At 46.2% G+C, this 20,374-nt stretch overlaps 1 protein-coding gene across 1 annotated transcript in view; it reads right to left on the bottom strand.

The window, feature by feature from the left end:
- The window catches only part of creb5b (cAMP responsive element binding protein 5b), a 471,745-nt gene that overhangs the window by 138,314 nt on the left and 313,057 nt on the right, over nucleotides 1-20,374 (bottom strand). Inside the window, exon 7 of the mRNA XM_078539021.1 lies at nucleotides 12,511-12,637. Coding sequence (XP_078395147.1) covers nucleotides 12,511-12,637 — 127 coding nt within the window. The remainder of the gene's footprint in view (nucleotides 1-12,510; nucleotides 12,638-20,374) is intronic.

Here is a 20,374-nt window from a genome sequence, read left to right as displayed (position 1 = left end):
CGTCCCAAATTTAAATTGCTCATTCTCATTTTTAAATCTCTTTATACCCTTGTTATTTCTGTAACTTCCTTCAGTCCTAAAGTCACATCTCCCCCCTTCCCTATCACCCAGCCCCCAGATTCCACACTCTAAAATCCTCCCTTTAAACCTCTCAGTGTCCGCAACACTCAGCTTCTTTAAGGCATTTATTGGAATTCATTTCTTTGATCAAGCTGCTTAACTTCCATGTTTTCCTCATTATGTAATCCATGAAACTCCTTGGGATTTTTTTGACGTTAAAGACAATATATAATTGCATGCTGTTGGTGGTGACTAATGAAAGTGAGATGTTATTAAAAAGTTGTAAAGGCATAACTGCACTGATCACAAACTTAAAGGGTAACAAAATGTCTTAGCAAACAATTTTGTTGCAAAAACTATTCTGTTTTCACTATCTGTTTCCACCATAGACCTAACATAAGGAAAATCTGCAGCCTAACTGACTTACTGTGGTTAATTATTTTCAAAAATGGAGTCCCACAGTTCATTGTAGGATTCCAGGGTAGGATTATACCAAGGTCTGAATTTTTCAGGCGGCGGGCAGGCTTGGCGGGAGTGGGGGGTCGCGGAGCCGATCGCCGCCCGCAATCAGCTCTGCGCTGCCATTTTACACGGGCAGGCCAATTAAGGCCTGCCCAATGTAATACACGAGCCGTAGCGCTCTGCACTACCTGTGCAGGCAAGGGGGAGGAGGGAGATTCGGAGCCAGCACTCTTTCGCGCATGCGCACGAAAGAGCGCTTCAGTCTCCCTGAGGCACAGATTGAATCAATATCAAAATAATTAAATAAACAATGTAAAAATTTATTTAAACATGTCCCCTCATGTGACATGTTTTGATATTTAGGAATTTTTAAAAATTTATTTAATAAAAGCTTTAGGAAACCTCATCCCGCTCTTGGATGAGGTTTCCTAAAAATCGCAAAGGCCGCTTGGCCTTTTTGCCTGCCCCCAACCTTAAGGTTAGTCGGACATCGTTAACAATTACCTCAATTACTTTCTTAATGGCCTTTATAGGCCATTTACATATCGACGGGCGCGCAGCCGACTCCACCGCACGCCTGCCAAATGAAATATTGAGGACACACGCCCGATGTCATCACATGTCATTTTATGCATCGGCATGTCAGGCACGCCCCTGCACGCTGACTGAAATATCGTGCCCCAGGTGTGGTCTGACTCAATGTATAATGAAGTCTCAGTATAGACCTATAGTCTACTATTATGGCTATAAGCCTTAAATTCTATTGGCTTTCTCATTTCTCTGGCACATTGACAGAATCACTCATAATTCCCACTTACCTGCTTTTATGAAATTAATAGTCAGTGAAGTGTGATTTACCAATAGCAGTGAATTTCATTTGAGCAGCAAACACACTCTGAAAAGTACCTCAAGTTTATTAATTGGTAAAAAAAATTTACAAGGTTTCATGACAGTGAAAAACAAAATGGAAAATCCAGTGTTTATCAAAGCTAGAGTCCAATGCTGCCTACACCCTAAGTTCTAGAGAAAAATTAGATTGAGTTGATGTAAACAGCATTACTTGGCTCCATGAAAATTGCTATCTATATCGTGTCCTGCCAAGAGGGTGGGAAGTGGCTTGAATATAGTTACAGTTTCTAATAACCTAACTGGTTGTTAGTACAGGGAAAAGTAAAATAGCGATTACAGTGAAAACTGATCCACTACATATGTGAAACTCTCTTTTAAGCAAAAGCTATCATATCAATACTTGTTTTGTATAACTTCCAATTCTTTCTTTGAGGCATTGGCTTCTTACTGGACATCAGTCCCAAACACAGTTTAATACTTTGTCCAAGTAGAAATCCTTTATCAATGAGCCTTGGCAAAGAGGCTATTCAACCATGATTCTTTTTCTCACCCAAAATCCACACATGTGCACTGCAGTATGGGTCACAGATTAGTGATCAAGATCGAGAACCCTGGCAATTTTTTGCATTTCTTATTCCAGGGGCAGTGAAACTAATTGTAGTCCCCTATTGCCAACTCTGACTGATCCAGAGGTCAGGATTTTTCAGTTGGCATGTGTGGGTGGGCCGTGATGCGTGATGATGTCGAGCGTGTGTCCCGGTGTCATCACGCTGTCTCGCGACGCTTCATTCAGCGGCACGCTTGGGAGTCGGATGCGAAAAGACTAAGCGGCCGTTACATTTTTTAGCAAACCTCATCCACGAGCCGGATGAGGTTTCCTAAAGCTTTTAAGAATTAAATTTAAAAATTTTCTGAAATATAAAATCATGTCCCATCTCATGTGACACATTCACATGAGGGGACGTGTTTAATGAAACTTTCTTTCCATTGATTTATTTATTTCAAAAGTGCTTCAATCTCCCTGAGGCAGCTCCGTGCCTCAGGGAGATTGAACTGCACTCTCGTGCACATGCATGAAAGAGCGCTGGCCCCGACTCTCCCTCCTCCCCCCGCCCGTACAGGTAGCACTCAGCGCTATCGCTCGCGTCTTGCGCTGGGCGGGCCTTAATTGGCCCGCCTGAGTAAAATGGCAGCGCGGAGCCGATCGCGGGCAGCGGCTGGCTCAGCGACTACCCACGCCCACTCCTGCCTGACATGGGAAAAATTCTGCCCAGAATAGCTGAGCATAGACCAAAGTTTGAAGCTCAAACCCTCCTAGTTTCTATACACATCACAGGTCTCTGACGCTAGCACAACAGGCAATAACAAACTTTAGACCTCGCCTGATTTTGTTTACCAGCAACTTCAATGGGTTGACTATTTTCTATTGCTGATTTTCATTCCATACACTCTTGCAAACTCTCAAAATGCATCATCCTGAGCATCTGACCCTCAACTTGGCTTAATTGGCTCCATATTAGTTGCAAGACCTTGAGCAGCCAGAAAGTCAAACTGTCAAACTCTTTTCAATCTCTCATCTCAAGTTACACCCTTTTATATTATTGAAATATTTCCATTGAAATTGATAAAAGCAAAATACTGCAGATGCTGGAAATCTGAAATTAAAACAGAAAATGCTGGAAAAACTCAGCAGTTCTGGCAGCATCTGTGGAAAGAGAAACAGAGACCAGGATTTTACATTGGTTGGGCGGGCTCAGCGGGAGCGGGCAGGGGTGGTCGTGGAGCGGCCCCCGATAGGCTCTGCGCCGCAGAATCACTTAAGCACTTCAATAATATCGTATGAAGAATTTACCAACAGCTGAAAAATGTGCAAGATTTGCATGTGCACTGGTACTCCGATTGCAAATGTGACTCTAAAATAACTGTGTATAGGTAAATCTTGCACATAGGTAAAAGTCCAAATTTGGGGGAATCTAAACAGGAACTTTCTCAATGATAAGGGAAGGTGCCTATAAGCGAAATATGGTAAAAAAAAAACTTTCAAAATAAGGGTTGAGAAGTCAGTCTTATGGAATCAGATTAAAGTGCCAAATCCAATGTCAGATGCACTGCCAGAAACATTCTAACTAGTTTTTACTGGTTACCCAGTGAATTCCCAGAAGAGGAGGTTTTTGGAGCCTCTGATATAATTCATGTCAAGTCCTCAAACTGTCACAGTTGCCTCCGATGGCATTTTTGAAAGTAGAGGCATTCTGATCCGAGATCAGAAAATTATCCCTAGATTCTTCAACCCCCTAGTCTTTCAGTTACCATATGAAAGCATTTAAAAATGTGTGAAGAATAATCATCCAAAATGTAAAAGCGTGTCTTTATTCTTTATAACTGCTGATTAACCTATCATGTATTTCCAGCACTTTCTATTTTTATTTAAGATTTCCAACATTTGCAGTTTTTACTTTTTATTTTAAAAATATACTGTTTGCATGTTACATTTATTACAATCCCCGCAGAGATTGATAACTTTGAAAGAGAGATTCAAACTTCTAGTTACTAGCTGAAAGAATGACACAGCAGGATTTCACTTTTTAAAACTGTTACTGCAACAAATGACTAAGAAAACACTTGTCTAAACACTTTTTTTCTGACAACTTGTACTTTGAACTACAGAAAGTGATTTTCCCCTTGTCTACTTATCACCCATCACACCCTCCATGGAATTACAGTCCTTTTAGCAAACAGTTCACAGTTGCTTCCAGTTTCCAATGGGTTTCTGTATCCCCATTTTGCCAAGTAGTAACTTCAAGTGACTGGCTCCAGACTCTTTCTTTAGCTTCTGGCGAGTTCCTTAGATCCACCACCAGGAATAAAGCCTGTTCTGAAGATTCTTCTTTCCCTGGCCAGGCCAGGATGAAACTCCCGGAGTCTTTAGATGGCTGCTGGATGCATCCCTTTGACTAGAGAGCACACCCCTGCTGCTTCTGGCTGAGGTAGTTCACAAAGCCAAGCATCCTTTCTCTCTGCTAATCACGCAGAACCTCTACTGTCTGTTTGCAATAGTCACTGATTTGTAGGAAAGCCTGTAATCTACCATCTAGAAGGCCAAGGGCAGCAGACATATGGGAGCACCACCACCTGGAAGTTTCCCTCCAAGCCACTCACCATCCTGACTTGGAAATATATCACCATTCCTTCACTGTTGAGGGGCCACAATCCTGGAACTCCCACCCTAACAGCACTGTGGGTGTACCTACACCATTTGGACTGCAGTGGTTCAAGAAGGCAACTCACCACCACCTTCTCAAGGGCAATTAGGGATGTGTTATGATCCCTAGCTGACGTTACCCCTGAACAAGCCTGATCCCAGAGTGGAACCCAGCTTGATGGATCCTAACTATTATTTAAAAACAAAAAACTACTGCGGATGCTGGAAATCCAGCATTTGTTTTGTTTTCCTAACTATTATTTGTTCGTTTAGATATGTGGAGAGGGGCTACTGAATAGAGTCATCAGAGTCTGATGAACTTTTAACAAAAACATAAAACATTTATTAAAAAAGAAAAGATGAACTATATTATAATACTCCTTCACCCACACCTATACCTTGACAGATATACACAGATTTGTAAGGATAACACAAGTTACGAAAGATATCTTACACTCTAATATTCACAGTAAGTACAAGTCCGTGTAAACCAATAGGCGCCCTGTGGACAGACACACCACACTCTGAAACCAAGGGAAGAATTTTCCGTCTGGCGGGGGAGCAGACCGGGAGCGGGCACTGGTCCGCGCCGCCATTTTACGCGGGAGGGCCAATTAAGGCCTGCCCAGCGTATTTCCCAACTCCCGAGGATAGCAGGAGTGCGCGGGCGGCAGCAGGCGTGCGCAGACCACCGGGTCCAATGGCGACCTGGCAGTTTGTTCAAAAGAAGGCCTGGCAGCCTTTTGTAGGCCGCTCACAAAGCCCGGTGCTAGGCCGCAGAAGAGGGGTTTGGGTGAGCAGGCCAGGCTGGAGGGTAGGCCAGCGGGGTGCCAGTGTGCCCCTCGTTTTTCTGATGACTGCCTTGCTGCCCTCCTTGAGGAGGTAGCACACGGTGGGAGATGCTGGTTCCCCAGGATGGGAGGAGGAGGCCCCCCCACATGGCAAAACGTGTCTGGGAGGAGGTGGCAGAGATGGTGAGATCCCGTGATGTGGTGCAGCGCACCTGGATCCAGTGCCGCAAGCGCTTCAACGATTTGTTGCGCTCTGGCAGGGTGAGTACCGTGTTGGTATTGGGCATTTAACCCAGCAGGTAGCCTTCCCCTGTGCGGCACCGCCCCCCCCCCACCCCCCAAGTCTCAGTGTCATGACTGCATTGAATCATTGATGGCATTTTTCCTTTGCTGGGTGGGCAAGCAGATAGTGCCCATGCTGAGGTCAGCCTGAGTGGGTCATGAGGAGATGAGTTTTCCCCCACAGCATGTGTTACACTGTGTCCCACATGACTGTTTTGGGTGCAACCTGGAGGAGCTGCACCTAGACGCAGTGCTTGAACTGCAGGACATGTCCAAGTCAGGATGATGACATGCTGGGAGGGGAGCTTCAAGGTGGCGTGGCAACGAACCATCTGGTGCCCTCTGTGCTCTACGTGCTTGCGCCTCCTTGCTGTGGTAGGATATACCGTGTGGTGCCTAACATGATGTAGGCAGCATGTGGCCAAGGCAGGCGGGGCCCGTGGGTGGTTGGGGAACAGGCCTATGTGAATGTTCGGCAGCAGCGGGGTGAGGAGGCACTGGAGCCCTAATATGTCCCACTCTGGGGTGGGCCGTGCGCGAAGAGAGTCCATGTACAATTTGCACTAATCAATGCTCTTCTCTCATTTTCAGGAGAAGAATGCTCATAACATGGCAGAGTGTGTGAGGACCGGTAGCAGCCAGGCACAGATCGCCATTCTTAGCCGCTTTGAGCAGGAGGCTCTGGATTTGGAGAGGCGCCATGTGCCCAGGTCCACTGGTGTCAGTGAGGCTGGGGTGCCATGGCCAGGTATGTATGTCCAGCAGTGAGGTCAGCATTGTTCTCCCAACAGCCATGGCAGTGCTGAATGTTAAGTGATTTAATTTTGCAACATGGCTTGACCATTGCTTATGGAAGGATGAGCGCATAATGATCCGGGGGACAGGGATGCACTTTGTCATTGTCTCCACGTTAACTGATTCAATGTCCTTGTTCTTCCTTTCAGCATCAGCGGAGCAGGACCAGGAGGAGAAGCAGCAGAGGCCCTCTCTCACACCTGAGGGCCCTGAAGCCTCACCAGCATCACACCATCTCTGCCTGGCAGGCACCAGCGCAGCTACTAGCACCTCGGTGGAAGTTAGAACATCGGCTAGAGTCCCGGGGCACAGCGGTGAGGGCACTTCACACTCACTGGTGGAGCTGGCAGAGACAGAGCGTGCCCATGGCGCCAGCAGTCGGAGGACTGCAGAGGACCAGGCACATGCTCAGTCGGTGCCTGATGATGCGCCTCTGGAGTCGTCCGCGACACAGCAAACACAGGAAATATGGCCAAGTGTGTGGGAGCATCAGGGGGTGATACATGAGGCTATGCTTGGCATGATTTCTGTGGTGGAGGAGTCTATGCGGACACTCACTGAAGCAATGAGCCACATGTCCTAGTGCCAAACATCCTCCGTGGAGAGAGTGGCGACTCTCATGGAAAGCCTACTCCTGGAGACCTGCCAGGGCTTCCTGGGGATGTGCTCTGACCAGTAAGACCTCACACTGGCAATGACCTCAGCTGGTCACTTGCAGTGTGGGAGATGGTGTGGGCATCAAGCTTCCCAGCTCATTGCCCATCTATCCACGGTGAGCAGGGAGGTCCGAAGCGACCTCACGTCGGCACAGCTCTACCTGTCGTCTCTGCGAGCTCCTCTCAGGGCGCTCCGGATGAGGGCAGCAGCTCCTCCAGCCCTCTCCCAGTGACCTTATCATCTGGTGATGCTGTGACGACTGGGGAGATGCCAGCTGCAGAACTGGCAGATCCCTCCCAGGTGGGGCCAGCACAGGCTCCATGGGCCAGAGGACAACCACCAAGGTCATCGAGGCCAACAGGACAGCAGAGTCAGCAGGCTGGCTCAGATGCCACTCCGAGCGATGGAGCAGCACCAAGATGTAGCACCCGTAAATGAAAGAATAAGGCACCTTAGGCACATCGCGGGTTTTTCACTGGTGCTTTTGTGTTGGCCCGAGATGAGGTCCTAATGATTTCTTTTTGATTATTAACACTATTGTTTTCTCTTTGTGATAAGTTATTTTGCTTCACACATTAAATGCAGATGTGTGACCATGGCTGAGGGTGCCTCGTTTCTTCTGCATGTGTATGGTTGACAAAAGTGTAATGAGTGATTTGTTGGACATTCAGCTTTATTTACAAAGCCCTTAGTTTTTTGTTTTTATCCCTTAGTTAGTGTTGCTGACCTGACACAGTTTGCACTTAGGTGTCAAGTATTGAGGCAGCAGCTCTGGCTTGTCCTGGTGATCCATCCGTGGTGTGCTAGCTGAAGGTTTGTTGGATTAAAGCCTCCTGGGTGTCTCTGCCTCCCTGGAGCAGTCCTGGGTCAGTGTCTACCCCCTCAGCATTTCCCTGTGCATGCTCATCCTCGGAATCATTGCTGGACTCATCGTGTGCAGCCGCAGCCACTGCATCGATGTCTTCATCATCCACTGCGTCCCCCCTTTCCAGCGTAAGATTGTGGAGAGCGCAGCATGCAACCACTATCACCCACACACGACCTGGGGGGGTACTGGAGTGCGCCCCCTGAGCGGTCCAGGGACTGGAAGTGCATCTTGAGAAGACCGATGGCTTTCTCCACTACAGCCCTTGTGGAGGCGTGGCTCCTATTGTAGCGCTGCTCAGCTTCTGTTCTTGGATGGCAGAGAGGCGTCATGAGCCACTTTCTGAGGGGATAGCCCTTGTCACCCAGCAGCCATCCATCCAGCCAGGCTGGAGCACTGAAGAGCCCTGGCACCTGGGAGTGTCTGAGGATGTAGGTGTCGTGGAAGCTGCCTGGGTACCTTGCACAGTCTTGTAGAATCAGCATCCTGTGATCACACACTATCTGCACATTCATGGAGTGGAAGCCCTTCCTGTTGACGAAGGCACCGGGCTCACCTGCTGGCGCCTTGATGGCCACATGTGTACAGCCTATTGCACCCTGGACGCGGGGGAAGCCAGCAATGGCCGTGAAGCCTCTGACTCGTTGTCTGGCTTGCCTGGTCCCAACGGAAGTGGACGAAGAGAACGTCTGTGACCTGCATGACACAAGTGTGGACAGCTGAATGAGAGACATCGCAAAGATCACCCACCGAGCCCTGGAGAGAGTTGGAGACATAGAAGTTGAGGGCAGCCGTGACCTTCAGAGCCACTGGCGTAGTGTCCGCCCACACAGTTAGGGGAGATCTCAGGACCAATCATCTGGCAGATATAGTTGACTGTCTCCCTTGAGAGACAGAGCATCCTTCGGCACTGCACCTCAGACTTATTGAGGTAGCTGCTTCGCCGCCTGTATACCCTGGCAGCAGGATAGTGGCGTTTTCTACGGCCCCTTCCACTACCTCTTGGCCCTGTGCCCCTTGTGCCTGTGCCTGTCCTCCCAAAGGTGGCTCCCCTGGAGGCAGAATGTGCACTCCTGGCCACTTCCCCCTCTAGCCCTCCCTTCCTCCTCAGAGCAGCTGCCTCCAGTGGACAGATCAGCTCCCATACCCAGGCTAATTGAAGGCTTCCTGAAACCTGCGGGCCCGGAAACGATTCCTCACTGCAGTGTGCTGACCTGAAGGTCAAGAGTCCAGAAAAAGCAGCTGGGATGTGTTCTGAAGTACTGCAGATCACATAGGCAACTTTGAAAAACTTTCAACAATAAATACTTCACAGAGCAGATTCACGACCCCACTGAGCCCTCTTATCCTGCCCGTGGATGAGGTTAATACAAATGGCTCCTACCCGCCTGCCCGTTGTGCCCATGCGCTGACTCAAAGATCACACGGGCGCTGAAAAATCGGCGTCAATTGAACACTAAAGAGCTTTAAGTGGCCTGTTAATTAATGGCGGGCGCACGTTGGACTTCATTGCGTGCCCGCCCAGCCAAATATCGCAATGGTGCGCGGTGACTTCAGGACGCTTGCCCGACGTCGCTGCGCGTCATTTAACACGTGGACGTGTGGGGGTCGACCCCCGCATGTCAAACAGAAAATTCTGTCCCAAGTGACAGATGCCACCTCAGCCAGATGCTATGGATCTCTCCTCAGCTCCCCCCAGACTCTTGTCACACATTGAGCCAACCAGTCTCGCTGAACTCCATTTTTGAGGGTTTCCAATCTCCACTCTCCAAGAACTCGCTTTGGAATCTTCTCCCAAACTGATAGTTTCTCCCAAACGCCTTCTGTAAGGGTTCACCTCCAGGCTTTCAAACTCTCCTTCCAATGTTCCTCTCCCCTGGGTCACCACATGCATTCAAACTGTCTTCCACGCACTCTCTCTCACTGACTCAATCGTCAACAGTACACCATGGCTTCACATGCCCATAGCAAAGAGTTACAGACCTTCAGTTGTCTCTTTGGACCTTCTTGCCTCTTGCAAGTTGTTCTAGCTTTAAATCTGCTTTCTGCAGCTTTTGGGCAGTGTTTCGCCTCGTCGGGTGGACGTGGCAGGCAGGCCTGGGAACAGCCGCAAGACCAACCGCCCCCTGCGATCGGGCTCTGACCACGATTTCATGCTAGCTGGCCAATTAACGGCCAGCCAGCATGAAACGCGCACTAAGAGCCTCAGCACTGATGGGGTGGAGGCGGGAGGAGCATGAGCACTGAAGTGTGCGCGTGCGTGGGGGAACGTGCACTGAAAGCTCCCTGAAGGCACAGGGCTGTTTCAGGGAGCTGAAGAATTTTAAATACAAAAATAAACTTTTTACAGATGATATAAACATGTCCCCGCATGTGACTCAGTCACATGAAGAGGGACATGTAAAAAGGATATTACATTTTTTTTTACTGTTTTTCAGTAACCTTTGGAAACCTCATCCTGTCCGTGGATGAGGTTTCGTAAAAAATGCAAAGGCCTATTTGTCCGCCCACCAACCGAATATCTGAGCGGACAGCAAAAAATGCAACTTAATTAATTGCTTAAGGGCCATAATAGGCCTCTTAATTGTCAGCAGGCACGCTGCCGCCTCTCGCGCACGCCTGCCGACCGAAAGATTGTGAGAGTGCGCAATGACATCGGGACGCTCGGCTGACGTCATTGCGCAGTATTTCACTCCCATTCAGGTCAGGGGTGCGCCCGCCCATGGGACGAAAAATTCTGCCCTTTGTTTCTTTAAATATGGATCTTGGAGCCTTTCTCTCTGCCCCTCACTCTTAACTTTATTAATAGAACTTTTTCCAGGTTCCTGTCCTTCCTTTGACTAGAAGGTCTGCTTGAGACTTTCCCCTGTTCCACTCCCCGGGATTTTGGGGTTTTTTTCCTTAGCTTAGGACTTGCTATCTGTCCCTCTTGCTCCAGTCTCTCTCTGGCAGCTACTTTCAACCAAATTTAGCTTGCAGCTGGCTATCTGCCCCTCCTAGGCTGCTTCTCTAGCAGCTATCTTCAAAACCAGCTGAAATCCAACAGTTTCCAAAACATATTGCTGTTTTTCTTCTTCTGTGTGTCTGTGGGAGGGGTCTGCCTCTCTGGTCCCCTATTGCTAGGCAACAGCCCAATTCTTCTACTCTTGTTTGCTTAATTTAAGTTGTAAGCTCTCATTAGAAATACAAGCGCCTTTTCAAAGTGAAACTAAAACTTCATTTGACCTTTCTCAACACACAGATACAGAAAGAAAAATCAAACTTAGACTTTAAAGCTAAAACTTGGAAAATTTAAAGTACAACTGGTTACAACCCGATACAAGCAACACCTCTCTGGGACTTTGGGAGAATCTACTCATGGTAAACTCAGAGACTGCATCTATTGTTTCCAAGCATAAACATCATGCACCTTCATTTCAGTAAAACAATCTAGGCCTTCCTTTAGTCTCAAAAAATCAAACCCCTAAGGTTACTGTTAGGCAGACTGCAGAACTGGTCACATGACCCCCTTCATTGCCCTAAATTTAAAGCTACAGTTGCAAAATATAATAATCTTATAAACCTCATAATTGTAACACATATTGTTGATCTGGTTTGTATTTAAGGCTGGTTATGATTTTCAGCTGTTTCTGCAAAGATTCCTTGAATTTCTTTCTGCCAAAATTACAACAGGAGTTCACAAGAAATTCCAGAGAATTTCTGTGCCAACATGTTCAACATGTGTTTTTTAAAAAGTCAGTTAGCAAAAAAAAAATTTTTAAACTTCTTTAATTACTTTTAAACAATTAAGTAGAGTAACTTTGTAAATTCATCCTTGGCCAACATCTGCTTTTCAAAATGCATTTAAAAAGTCCAGAACGCCAGACAGAATTATTCAAATTAAGGGATTCAATAATAAATAAAAGACCACACGGTCAATTTTGAAGTAATCACTTCCATCAGACGGGTTTTTTTTTAGTCAAGCCTCATTTGAACTCTGTTCAGTGGGCTAATCATTCACCAGGAAGGTTGAAATGCAAGAGAGATTATTTAGAAATTATCTTGTTTAAGTAATACAGCCCAATGATGTCAGGAAATACAGCATGTTCATTATTATGTACTATTATACAACGGCACATTGTACAGGTTGAACTAAATGAATCTGAACCAACTGTTACTTGGTATGTTCAATAGCTGTGAATAAGGCAGCTTGAGGATTTGTACCAAGTCTTGTCTCATCAAATTTTTTTTGCTCAGTTTACCTTTGAAGACATTGAAGAAGCACCAATGCAAAAAACATGAACATCTAATTCCAGTCATAAGGAGATACTATTGTTACCTGCTCGGTTACACTACCATATAAAACAACAAAAGTGAACTCCCAGAAAAGTTAAATTGGTCACACCACTTGAGGGAGTAGCTGATGGCACTGAAATGAGAAGATAGCTATCGCAGACTTAAATTTGTAGCAAGGTGGCTATATGCCATGTTAGAACTATATTTGAATATACATTTAGTCAGATGATAGAAAACTCAATGGTAAAGTCAGAAAAATCATGAAGACTTACAGGCATCAATACTGCAGAAGATACTGGCATTGTGGAATTGGGGAGATTGCCAGGCATGGACCCTGGCATGGGCTGCCTTTGTCTGTTGTGGAGATGCAGTAATGATGATAGAGACCCTGGGACAGGCCTGCGGGAACAAAAAGAGGTGAAGGATATCAGAAAACAATTTACAGATCAGAATGGCAAGTGAAAAACACAAAATACCTTAACAAAAACACAATGGCCTTAATATTAACCTCTCCACGATGAGAAAGGATAGGCAGGGGAGCAAAGACTTAAATATGTGGAATGGATGCCTGGCACACTGCACAGGTGCCCACCAATATCATGGCTTCTGAGTGTCCTACTGATGTTTTTGTTCCGTTTCCCACCTGGTAGCATGCCAAACTAACAGCTTGGCACACAGTCCAAATGTAAAAGTAACAACTGGAGGCCGCACCCAGGGCCCTTGGAACACTCCTTGGCAGTTGGGAGACAGGAATATTGTTGATTGGGGCTTGTGGAGGTTGTGGGAATGGTTAGCGATTTCAGGAGGGTGGAGAGAAGTCATTGCAGGGAGAGAAAGACCACTGAGGCTTCAATGGGGAGGTCAATGATCATGTTGGTGTGGGATGGGGGAGGGAGGAGGTGAGAGAGATGCTGCAATGAGTCAGTGGGAGGCTGAAGGTTCCCAGGGGAAGCACTTATCCTCCTCGCCCACAAGGACTGCTGAGAAAGGCACTTGCTTCATAGAAACGGCAGCTCCCGCCTCTCTTTCACCGCTGGGTTTTGTGACCCCTGGGAAACCCATGCAACAGCAATGAACTTTAAATCGGGCTTCCAATTGCACAGTGGGGCCCGTATTTAAACATATCAATTAAACTTTGATGGCCTTTCATCAGAATTGAGGGATCCACCTGAAATGTCAACTCTGCTTTGCTCTCCACAGATGCTGCCAGATCTGCTGTACATATTTCAGGGGGCAGAATTTTGCCCTTGGTGTGTGGGCGCACACCCAACATGCCCGAGCGTGAAATAAAGCGCGTTGATGCCAGCCAAGCTTCCCAACGTCAGCGCGCACTCTTGCGATAGTTAGGTCGGTGGGCACGTGCCAGGGCTGGCAGTGCACCTGCCGACAATTAAAACGCCATTAGGTTACCAATTGTCCTGAATTTTTCACTGCCCGTTCAACCTCACAGTTGACGGGCAGGCGAGAGGGCCAAGTGGCCTTTGCATTTTTTAGGAAACCACATTCACGGGTGGGATGAATTTTCCTAAAGCAAATCAAAATTAAATAAAAATTTAATGCTTGAATGAAAGACATGTCCCTCCTCATGTGACAGACAGAGCCACATGAGGGGACAAGCTTTAAGACATTTTTATTTTGTGCATTAGCTTTTTTGAACAGCGCTTCATCTCCTTGAGGCAGCTCCATGCCTGAGGGAGATTGAAGCGCACTTTCACGAGCATGCGCAAAGTTCGTGCTAGGCCCGCTCGCCCTCCTTCCCCCGCCCGCACAGGCAGCGCTGAGCACTGCCACTCGTGTTCCACGCTGGGCGGGCCTTGACTGGGCATTAACTCCTGCTTTGCCTCATTTCCTGATGGATGGAATCAAATTTCCTCCCAATATGTGTTGACTTTCTAATAATACTCTAAACTGCAATAAATGCCACAAATAAATCTATTAAATCTAACTGAAGAACAGTTAGAAAGCTATAAAAATACCAAACTTTTATTCATCACATAATCAAAGGTACACATCACAATATAACATGAGTGTTCCAATACACCAGAGGGAACTGAACAAGTGCTGCATTCCAGTATTTTACAATTTATAAGGCTGAATGATTTGAAACTGGAAGTTGTGTGTAAATCAAAGAAGGTGAATCCTTTGTTTGATTACTTATTTGCAAATACCCCTCTTTCTTTCTCTCTCTTATACATGTTTGTTTAATCCTGATTTCATTTCACCCTTCTCGCCAATTTTTTCTTTGACTGTCCTGAAGATGTTGACTTCCTGCTGGAGTGCAGTTATACTGCATATTAAGATAATGTGACTTTATACACATACCATTCACTTGCCAGTACCTCAACCTTGACAATGACTGTTAACATGTCATTCAATCTCAGCCAAAACCAATCGAATCTACACCCAGTGCCAATGACATTGCAAATGTTAGTACTGACAAAGAACAAAATGGAACTCAATTTTCAGATTTAGATTCTTTTTAAATTTGGAAAATTTGTTTTTAGACTGTAACTCTAAACTGGCTGCCTGATAACTGCTTGTCATTCCAGGAATGTACCAGGCAGATGGATACTGGATTATTTTTAGGTTTTTATTTAAACACGTTTTGAAATAATTTTGACAAGGTGTTTTTCGCAGCATAAACAAAATAGCCTTTAGTTTTCTTTTCCATCACAGCAATTGATTTACAAAAACCTTACGAGCACTCATCTGTCTATTGGCATTTGGTCAGGTTTCGATAAAGCCAAACTTGTGGAAATTACAGCAATGGTTATAAGAATGGAAATGATCCAGGCTGATGTGGGCTGCCCATATTGCCAACTGGAAATCCCAGTTGGCGCAGCAAAAGGGCTTTTATATGTCATTTAATTAAATTAACTTGTAGATAATTGCTACCCACCACTTGCCGATCTGACCCCAACCCAATCTCTTTGAAAATAGCTCGGGGTCAGCACAGTGGCAGGAAACCGACACGGTGACCAGCGGCACTAAATTGCAGGCCTGCCTGCCTCCAATCCACTCTCTGATCTTAACTGAAAATTCAGCTTAATTCCTTAACACTCAGGAGCCTTCTGCAATTTGCTGTCAAGGCTCACATATGGTTAATGGCTAACTGAGTGAAGATCCAGAAAGTGACTACTGCCAGTGCAACTGAAGCCCAATGAGGAAGTCAACACACTAAGATAAGGGCAGGAAATTGGGGAGAAGAAGTCAAAAAAAATTTTAATGGCCAGGATTTTCCAGTTCCATCCTCGGCAGGAATCATCACGGCGAGGACGGAAAATTTGATGGTCCGGTCAAAGGTCCGTTGACTTCAGGTTGGAATTTCCGGTCCCACGGCAGGGAGGACCGGGAAATCCTGGCCATTGCCTTTATGCACAGCGTGCTTCATTTGCACTTGGAAATTTAATGCCAAAACATTTACAACAATTATTATTTTTCCTTTAAAAAAAAATTACTTTTTTCACTTGTCGAGGTTTCATTTTTATCGGGTGATATTTTTGTCCTTGAAATTTTCATTCTCTCTGTCCCGCCAAGAGATGACTCACACTGGGGAGAGGGTTTACAAGGGAAGGTGTCATTTTTCTGCTGGCAGTTCTGGCGTAACATCCGAGTGGCCTGAGCAGTTTCCATGCAGTCTCCATTTTAGGTCAAATCTTATAAACTGATTCTTGTATCTTCTCCCCTCCACTACCTCCCTCCACACCCCCCTCCCCCGCCACCTTAGGTGAAGAAAAATAAATTCTCATTTTTCTTGCTCCTTTGTGCCAAGTGCAGCTGCTGGCTTTGCCCATCATTAGCAAAAAGCAAAATCTATCCGCAGTTGAATTCTTTGTGGAAAACCCTTCTTGATAACGAATCAGAGATCACGAAGGTAAGATTCCACCTGTGAATTATAACATAGTTGCCAATTTTCCACAATTCTGGACTCCTCCAATCTGTTCACACATTGGTCCCTCAAACATCATCTCCAGCTCTGGCTGACTCCTCCTCCACTGGTTTGCCTCTTTTGTGGAGGAACACCTCACACAGCCTGAACCCCTGAGCAGCAGCAGAACAGTAGCAAACTCCCACCCTCTCATATGAGGTGTGCCCCAACTTCAGATTTTGGAAATCCTCCAGCCGATCTTTACTGGCTCAGACTGCAAAGCATCTATGGTAACACTGCATATCTCTGATCGCCGCCACTCCCTGGGCTCACCATCTGATTTTTGCCAGTGGGAAAACATACTGTTCAATTTTTAAAGTGTTTATAGTGCATATAATGGGCTGGATCTTGAGTCCCCGCTGGGGCTGGAAATCAAGGCAGGAAGGCACATTTTCCTGCAACCGAGATGGAGGGGGAGGGGGGGTGGGTGCGGGCAGTGTGGGGGCAGCTGCATGGCTACCCCTGCATGTGGTGGGTAGCCAATTGTCCCAATTACTGGCCTATTAAGGCCCGTAAAAGAGGCTGGCTGGGATTTTCCAGTTGGCCTCCTGGTTCCTGCGGGTCAGTTTAACTGCACGGAGGCGGCTTCCCAGTGGAGCACTCCAGACAGGCTGTGAGGTCTCCCTGCCTGCCAGGGTGTAGCAGCAGCTGCAGGCCACCCTGTAGAGAGATTACTGCCCACCACAGTGGCGGCCTAGTTGGCCAGCACTGACCAGTTGGCCTTTTCCAATTTATGTTTTTAAAAAGGTTGGAGAGAGGGGTCCTCCATTTTGGGATGTCCTTCCCCTCACTTAGCTGCCATGACATCTTGCTGCTCCTTTAAAGCTGGAATTAAAGGCCTCTGATTGACCCTTAGTTCTTAATTGGACGACAACCTCGTCCTCTGGCCATTAATTGGCTGCTCCAGAGAAAATCACAATGTTTTCCACACAGTGTGCCAACTTCTGACCCCCATTTGAACCTGACGACAAGGTTCAGAAACATAGTGGGAAAATCCTGCCCAATATGTTTGCTGAGTGATTTTTAATTATTTAATGTAAGTCTTATGAACAATTTAAAAGGTGAAGAGCAGGTTTCCCAGCTGTAGCCAGAGAGTACAGGGATAATATCCACAAGACTGAAGTTTGATAGAGAAGAAAGGTAGACTGAGCGTAAAGAGCTGGGAAAGAGAGAGTTTCTACAGAGAATTTGAGACAGAGAAACGAGAAAGCCCTCACTGAAAGACACAGGGCAGAATCTTCAGCTTGGCAAGCGGGGACAGGGCCCACTCGCCGAGGCGGAAAATGACACGCAGTGACATCGGGCGTGTGTCCCGACGTCACAGCACGTCATTTAGATTTTCAGTTCAGCCGAGCTGTCAAAGGCCTGTTAAGGCCATTAATTAGCTAATTAAGCCTCCTGAGAAAGCTGCCAGTTCAACCTTAAGGTTGGGGGGCAGGCGAAGAGCCCAGGCGGCCTTCGCATTTTTCATGGAACCTCATCCATGGGCGGGATGAGGTTTCATGAAGGGTTTACAAATTAAATTAATTTTTTCATTAAAGTTCATTGACATGTCCCAGCTCATGTGACACTGTCACCTGAGGGGACGTGTCTTAATTTTTTTTTTCTTTATTAAAAGTTTTAAAACGTAAAACTTATCTCCCTGAGGTACAGAGGTGCCTCAGGGAGATTTCTGCGCTCTTTCACGTGCATGCCCACCTGTTCCCCACCTGCCTGATACCCCCATCAATTCCATCAGCTTACTCTTGATTAATTTCTGTAAACCAGTCAGTTACATTTTCCATGTGTAAAAAAGTCTTAGCACCCTCCAAAGCCATTTCAAATTCTAACCCGTATAACTCATATGCACTCAGCAACTCACAGCAACGCACAGCAACTCAAATTCCAATGTCCAGTACCTCTTCACCTCCACATACTTATTAAAAGGATTCACAAATCCCACCAATGTCAAGGATTTCCAGTCCCAGACCAATGATTATTCCACGTCCAACTACACGTCCGTGTTTCAAACCCTGCAAGAGCCCCCACTTTGTTATGATCCCAACTGAGATTACCCCTGGACAAGCCTGATCCCAGAATGGAACCCTGCCTGATAGATCCTAACTTTTATTTGTCTGTTTAAATACATGGAGAGTAGCTACTGAACAGAGTCACAGGAGCTAGCTGATGAACTTTTGACAAAAAAAAATTTATTCAACAAAAGATGAACTATATTATAATATTCCTTCACCTACACCCATACCTTTGCAGATATATTTGTAAGGAGAACACCAGTCACAAAAGCTATCTTATACTTTAATGTACACATTAAGTACCCAGTCCAAGTAAACCTATGGCACCCTGTGGTTAGTCACACCACACTCTGACCTCAAGTGACAGATGCCACCTCAACTCCTCCCAGATACTTGTCACACCATGAGCCAACTAATCTCACTGAATTCCGTCCTTCACACAGGGTTTCCAATCTCCAGTCTCCAAGACCTCACCTTGGAATCTTCTCCCAAACTAATGCTTTCTCTTGGACGCCTTCTACAAGGGTTCACTTCCAGGGTTTCTAACTCTCCTTTTGATGTTCCTCTTCCTTCGGTCACCGCATGCATTCAAGCTGTCTTCCATACACTCTCTCTCACCAGCTCAGCCTTAACAGTACACCACTGCTTCATATGCCCATAGCAAAGACTTACAGACCTTCAGTCTATTTGAACCTTCTTTCCTCTTGCAAGCTGATCTCACTTTAAATCTGAAGCTTGGGGCCTTTCTGTCTGCCCTTCACTCTTAACTTCACTTAACATGACCTTTCCCCAGGTTCCTGTTTGGACTTTCCCCTCTTCCACTCCCTTGGATTTTTGGGGTTTTACTTCACTTGGAACCTTTTTATTTTTTTTGGGAAATCTGCAGTTCCATTTCCCAGTGTCCAGTCTCTCTGGCTTCAACTGAACATAAAACTGCTGTTTCTTTAGTTCTGTGTGTATGTTTGTGGGAGGAACCCACATCTGGCTAGGCAACAGCACTATTCTTTCTACTCTTGTGTGTTTACTTTTATAGGGTTTGTAAACTTCTCAATACAAATGCAATCAACCTTTTGAAGTGAAACTAAAACTCCATTTGACCTTTCTTAACATACAGATAAAGAAATACAAATCAAACTTAAACGATAAAGCTAAAACTCATTCCTAACACCTACAAATACAAATATAACATACTTAAACTATCTCTATTTCCTAACGGGCTGAAAAATTGGAGGCGAGCCATGACCAGATTTTACAGTCATCAGGCAGATAACTGTCTGAGGATGTGGCTTTCAGCTCCATGGGGAAGGTTGTCCTGCCTTCAAGAGCTGCCAGCCAATCAGATGGCCAACAGATCTCTAGTCCCAGCAGCTCCACTTTGAGCGATGGCCACTGCTGGGACTGCAGTTAGTCCCCAATGAGGAACGGTGATGGAGGTCAGATACTGAGGTAAGTGGGGCGATCTCCACGGAGCCAGTTAGGCAGGCTCCGGCAAAGGTGGGGACGGGGCACAATTTTGAGGCTGGGGGTGGGGAAAGCAGGAACAGTTATTCCCATTGGTGAGGACCTCCGTTGGGCACAGGATGCCTGAACAGGATGCCCCCCCACCCCCCCACACCCCACCGCTCCCCTCAGGCTGCTAGGGTTTACCTGGCATCCTTGCCACTTGTTGTGGGCAACCACCCCTCCTCCACTGCTGGCAAAATACCAGCATCGGCAGGAGGAGGCCCGTAAGTGGCCACTAATTGGCCAGTTAAGGGCCTTAATTTGCCAAAGGCTGGGCAGGTCACCCACTCCCGGGCAGGACATAAAATTCCAGCCCATTCTCATTTCCACTCTAATCTTTCTATCTCAGTTCAGGCGAAGATAAGAAACAAAAGGGAGCAGAAAACAAATGGTGGGAACTTTGTTTTATTGATCCCCAACAGTAGTTGTAGTGCTGAACAGATTATAAATAAGGAAATTAGATGTATATGTAACAGGGCTAATACAGTAGTAGGCAGTAAACTCATCATAAAGACTGGGTAAACCAAATTTGCACTTCCAGAGAAATTCAACAAATGTATTTAAGATAGCTTTTGAGATCAATATGTCAAGGAAGCAACCAGGGAACAGATTATTTTAGATCTAGTTTTATGCATTGAGTGAGGGTTAATTAATAATCTTGTAGTAAAGGAGCCTCTGGGGAAGGGTAATCAT

The sequence above is a fragment of the Cetorhinus maximus genome, chromosome 3 (assembly GCF_964194155.1).
Source record: "Cetorhinus maximus chromosome 3, sCetMax3.hap1.1, whole genome shotgun sequence".
Taxonomy (NCBI): domain Eukaryota; kingdom Metazoa; phylum Chordata; class Chondrichthyes; order Lamniformes; family Cetorhinidae; genus Cetorhinus; species Cetorhinus maximus.
The sequence above is the reverse complement of the archived record's forward strand: the minus strand, read 5'-3'. Positions and strand labels throughout refer to the sequence as shown.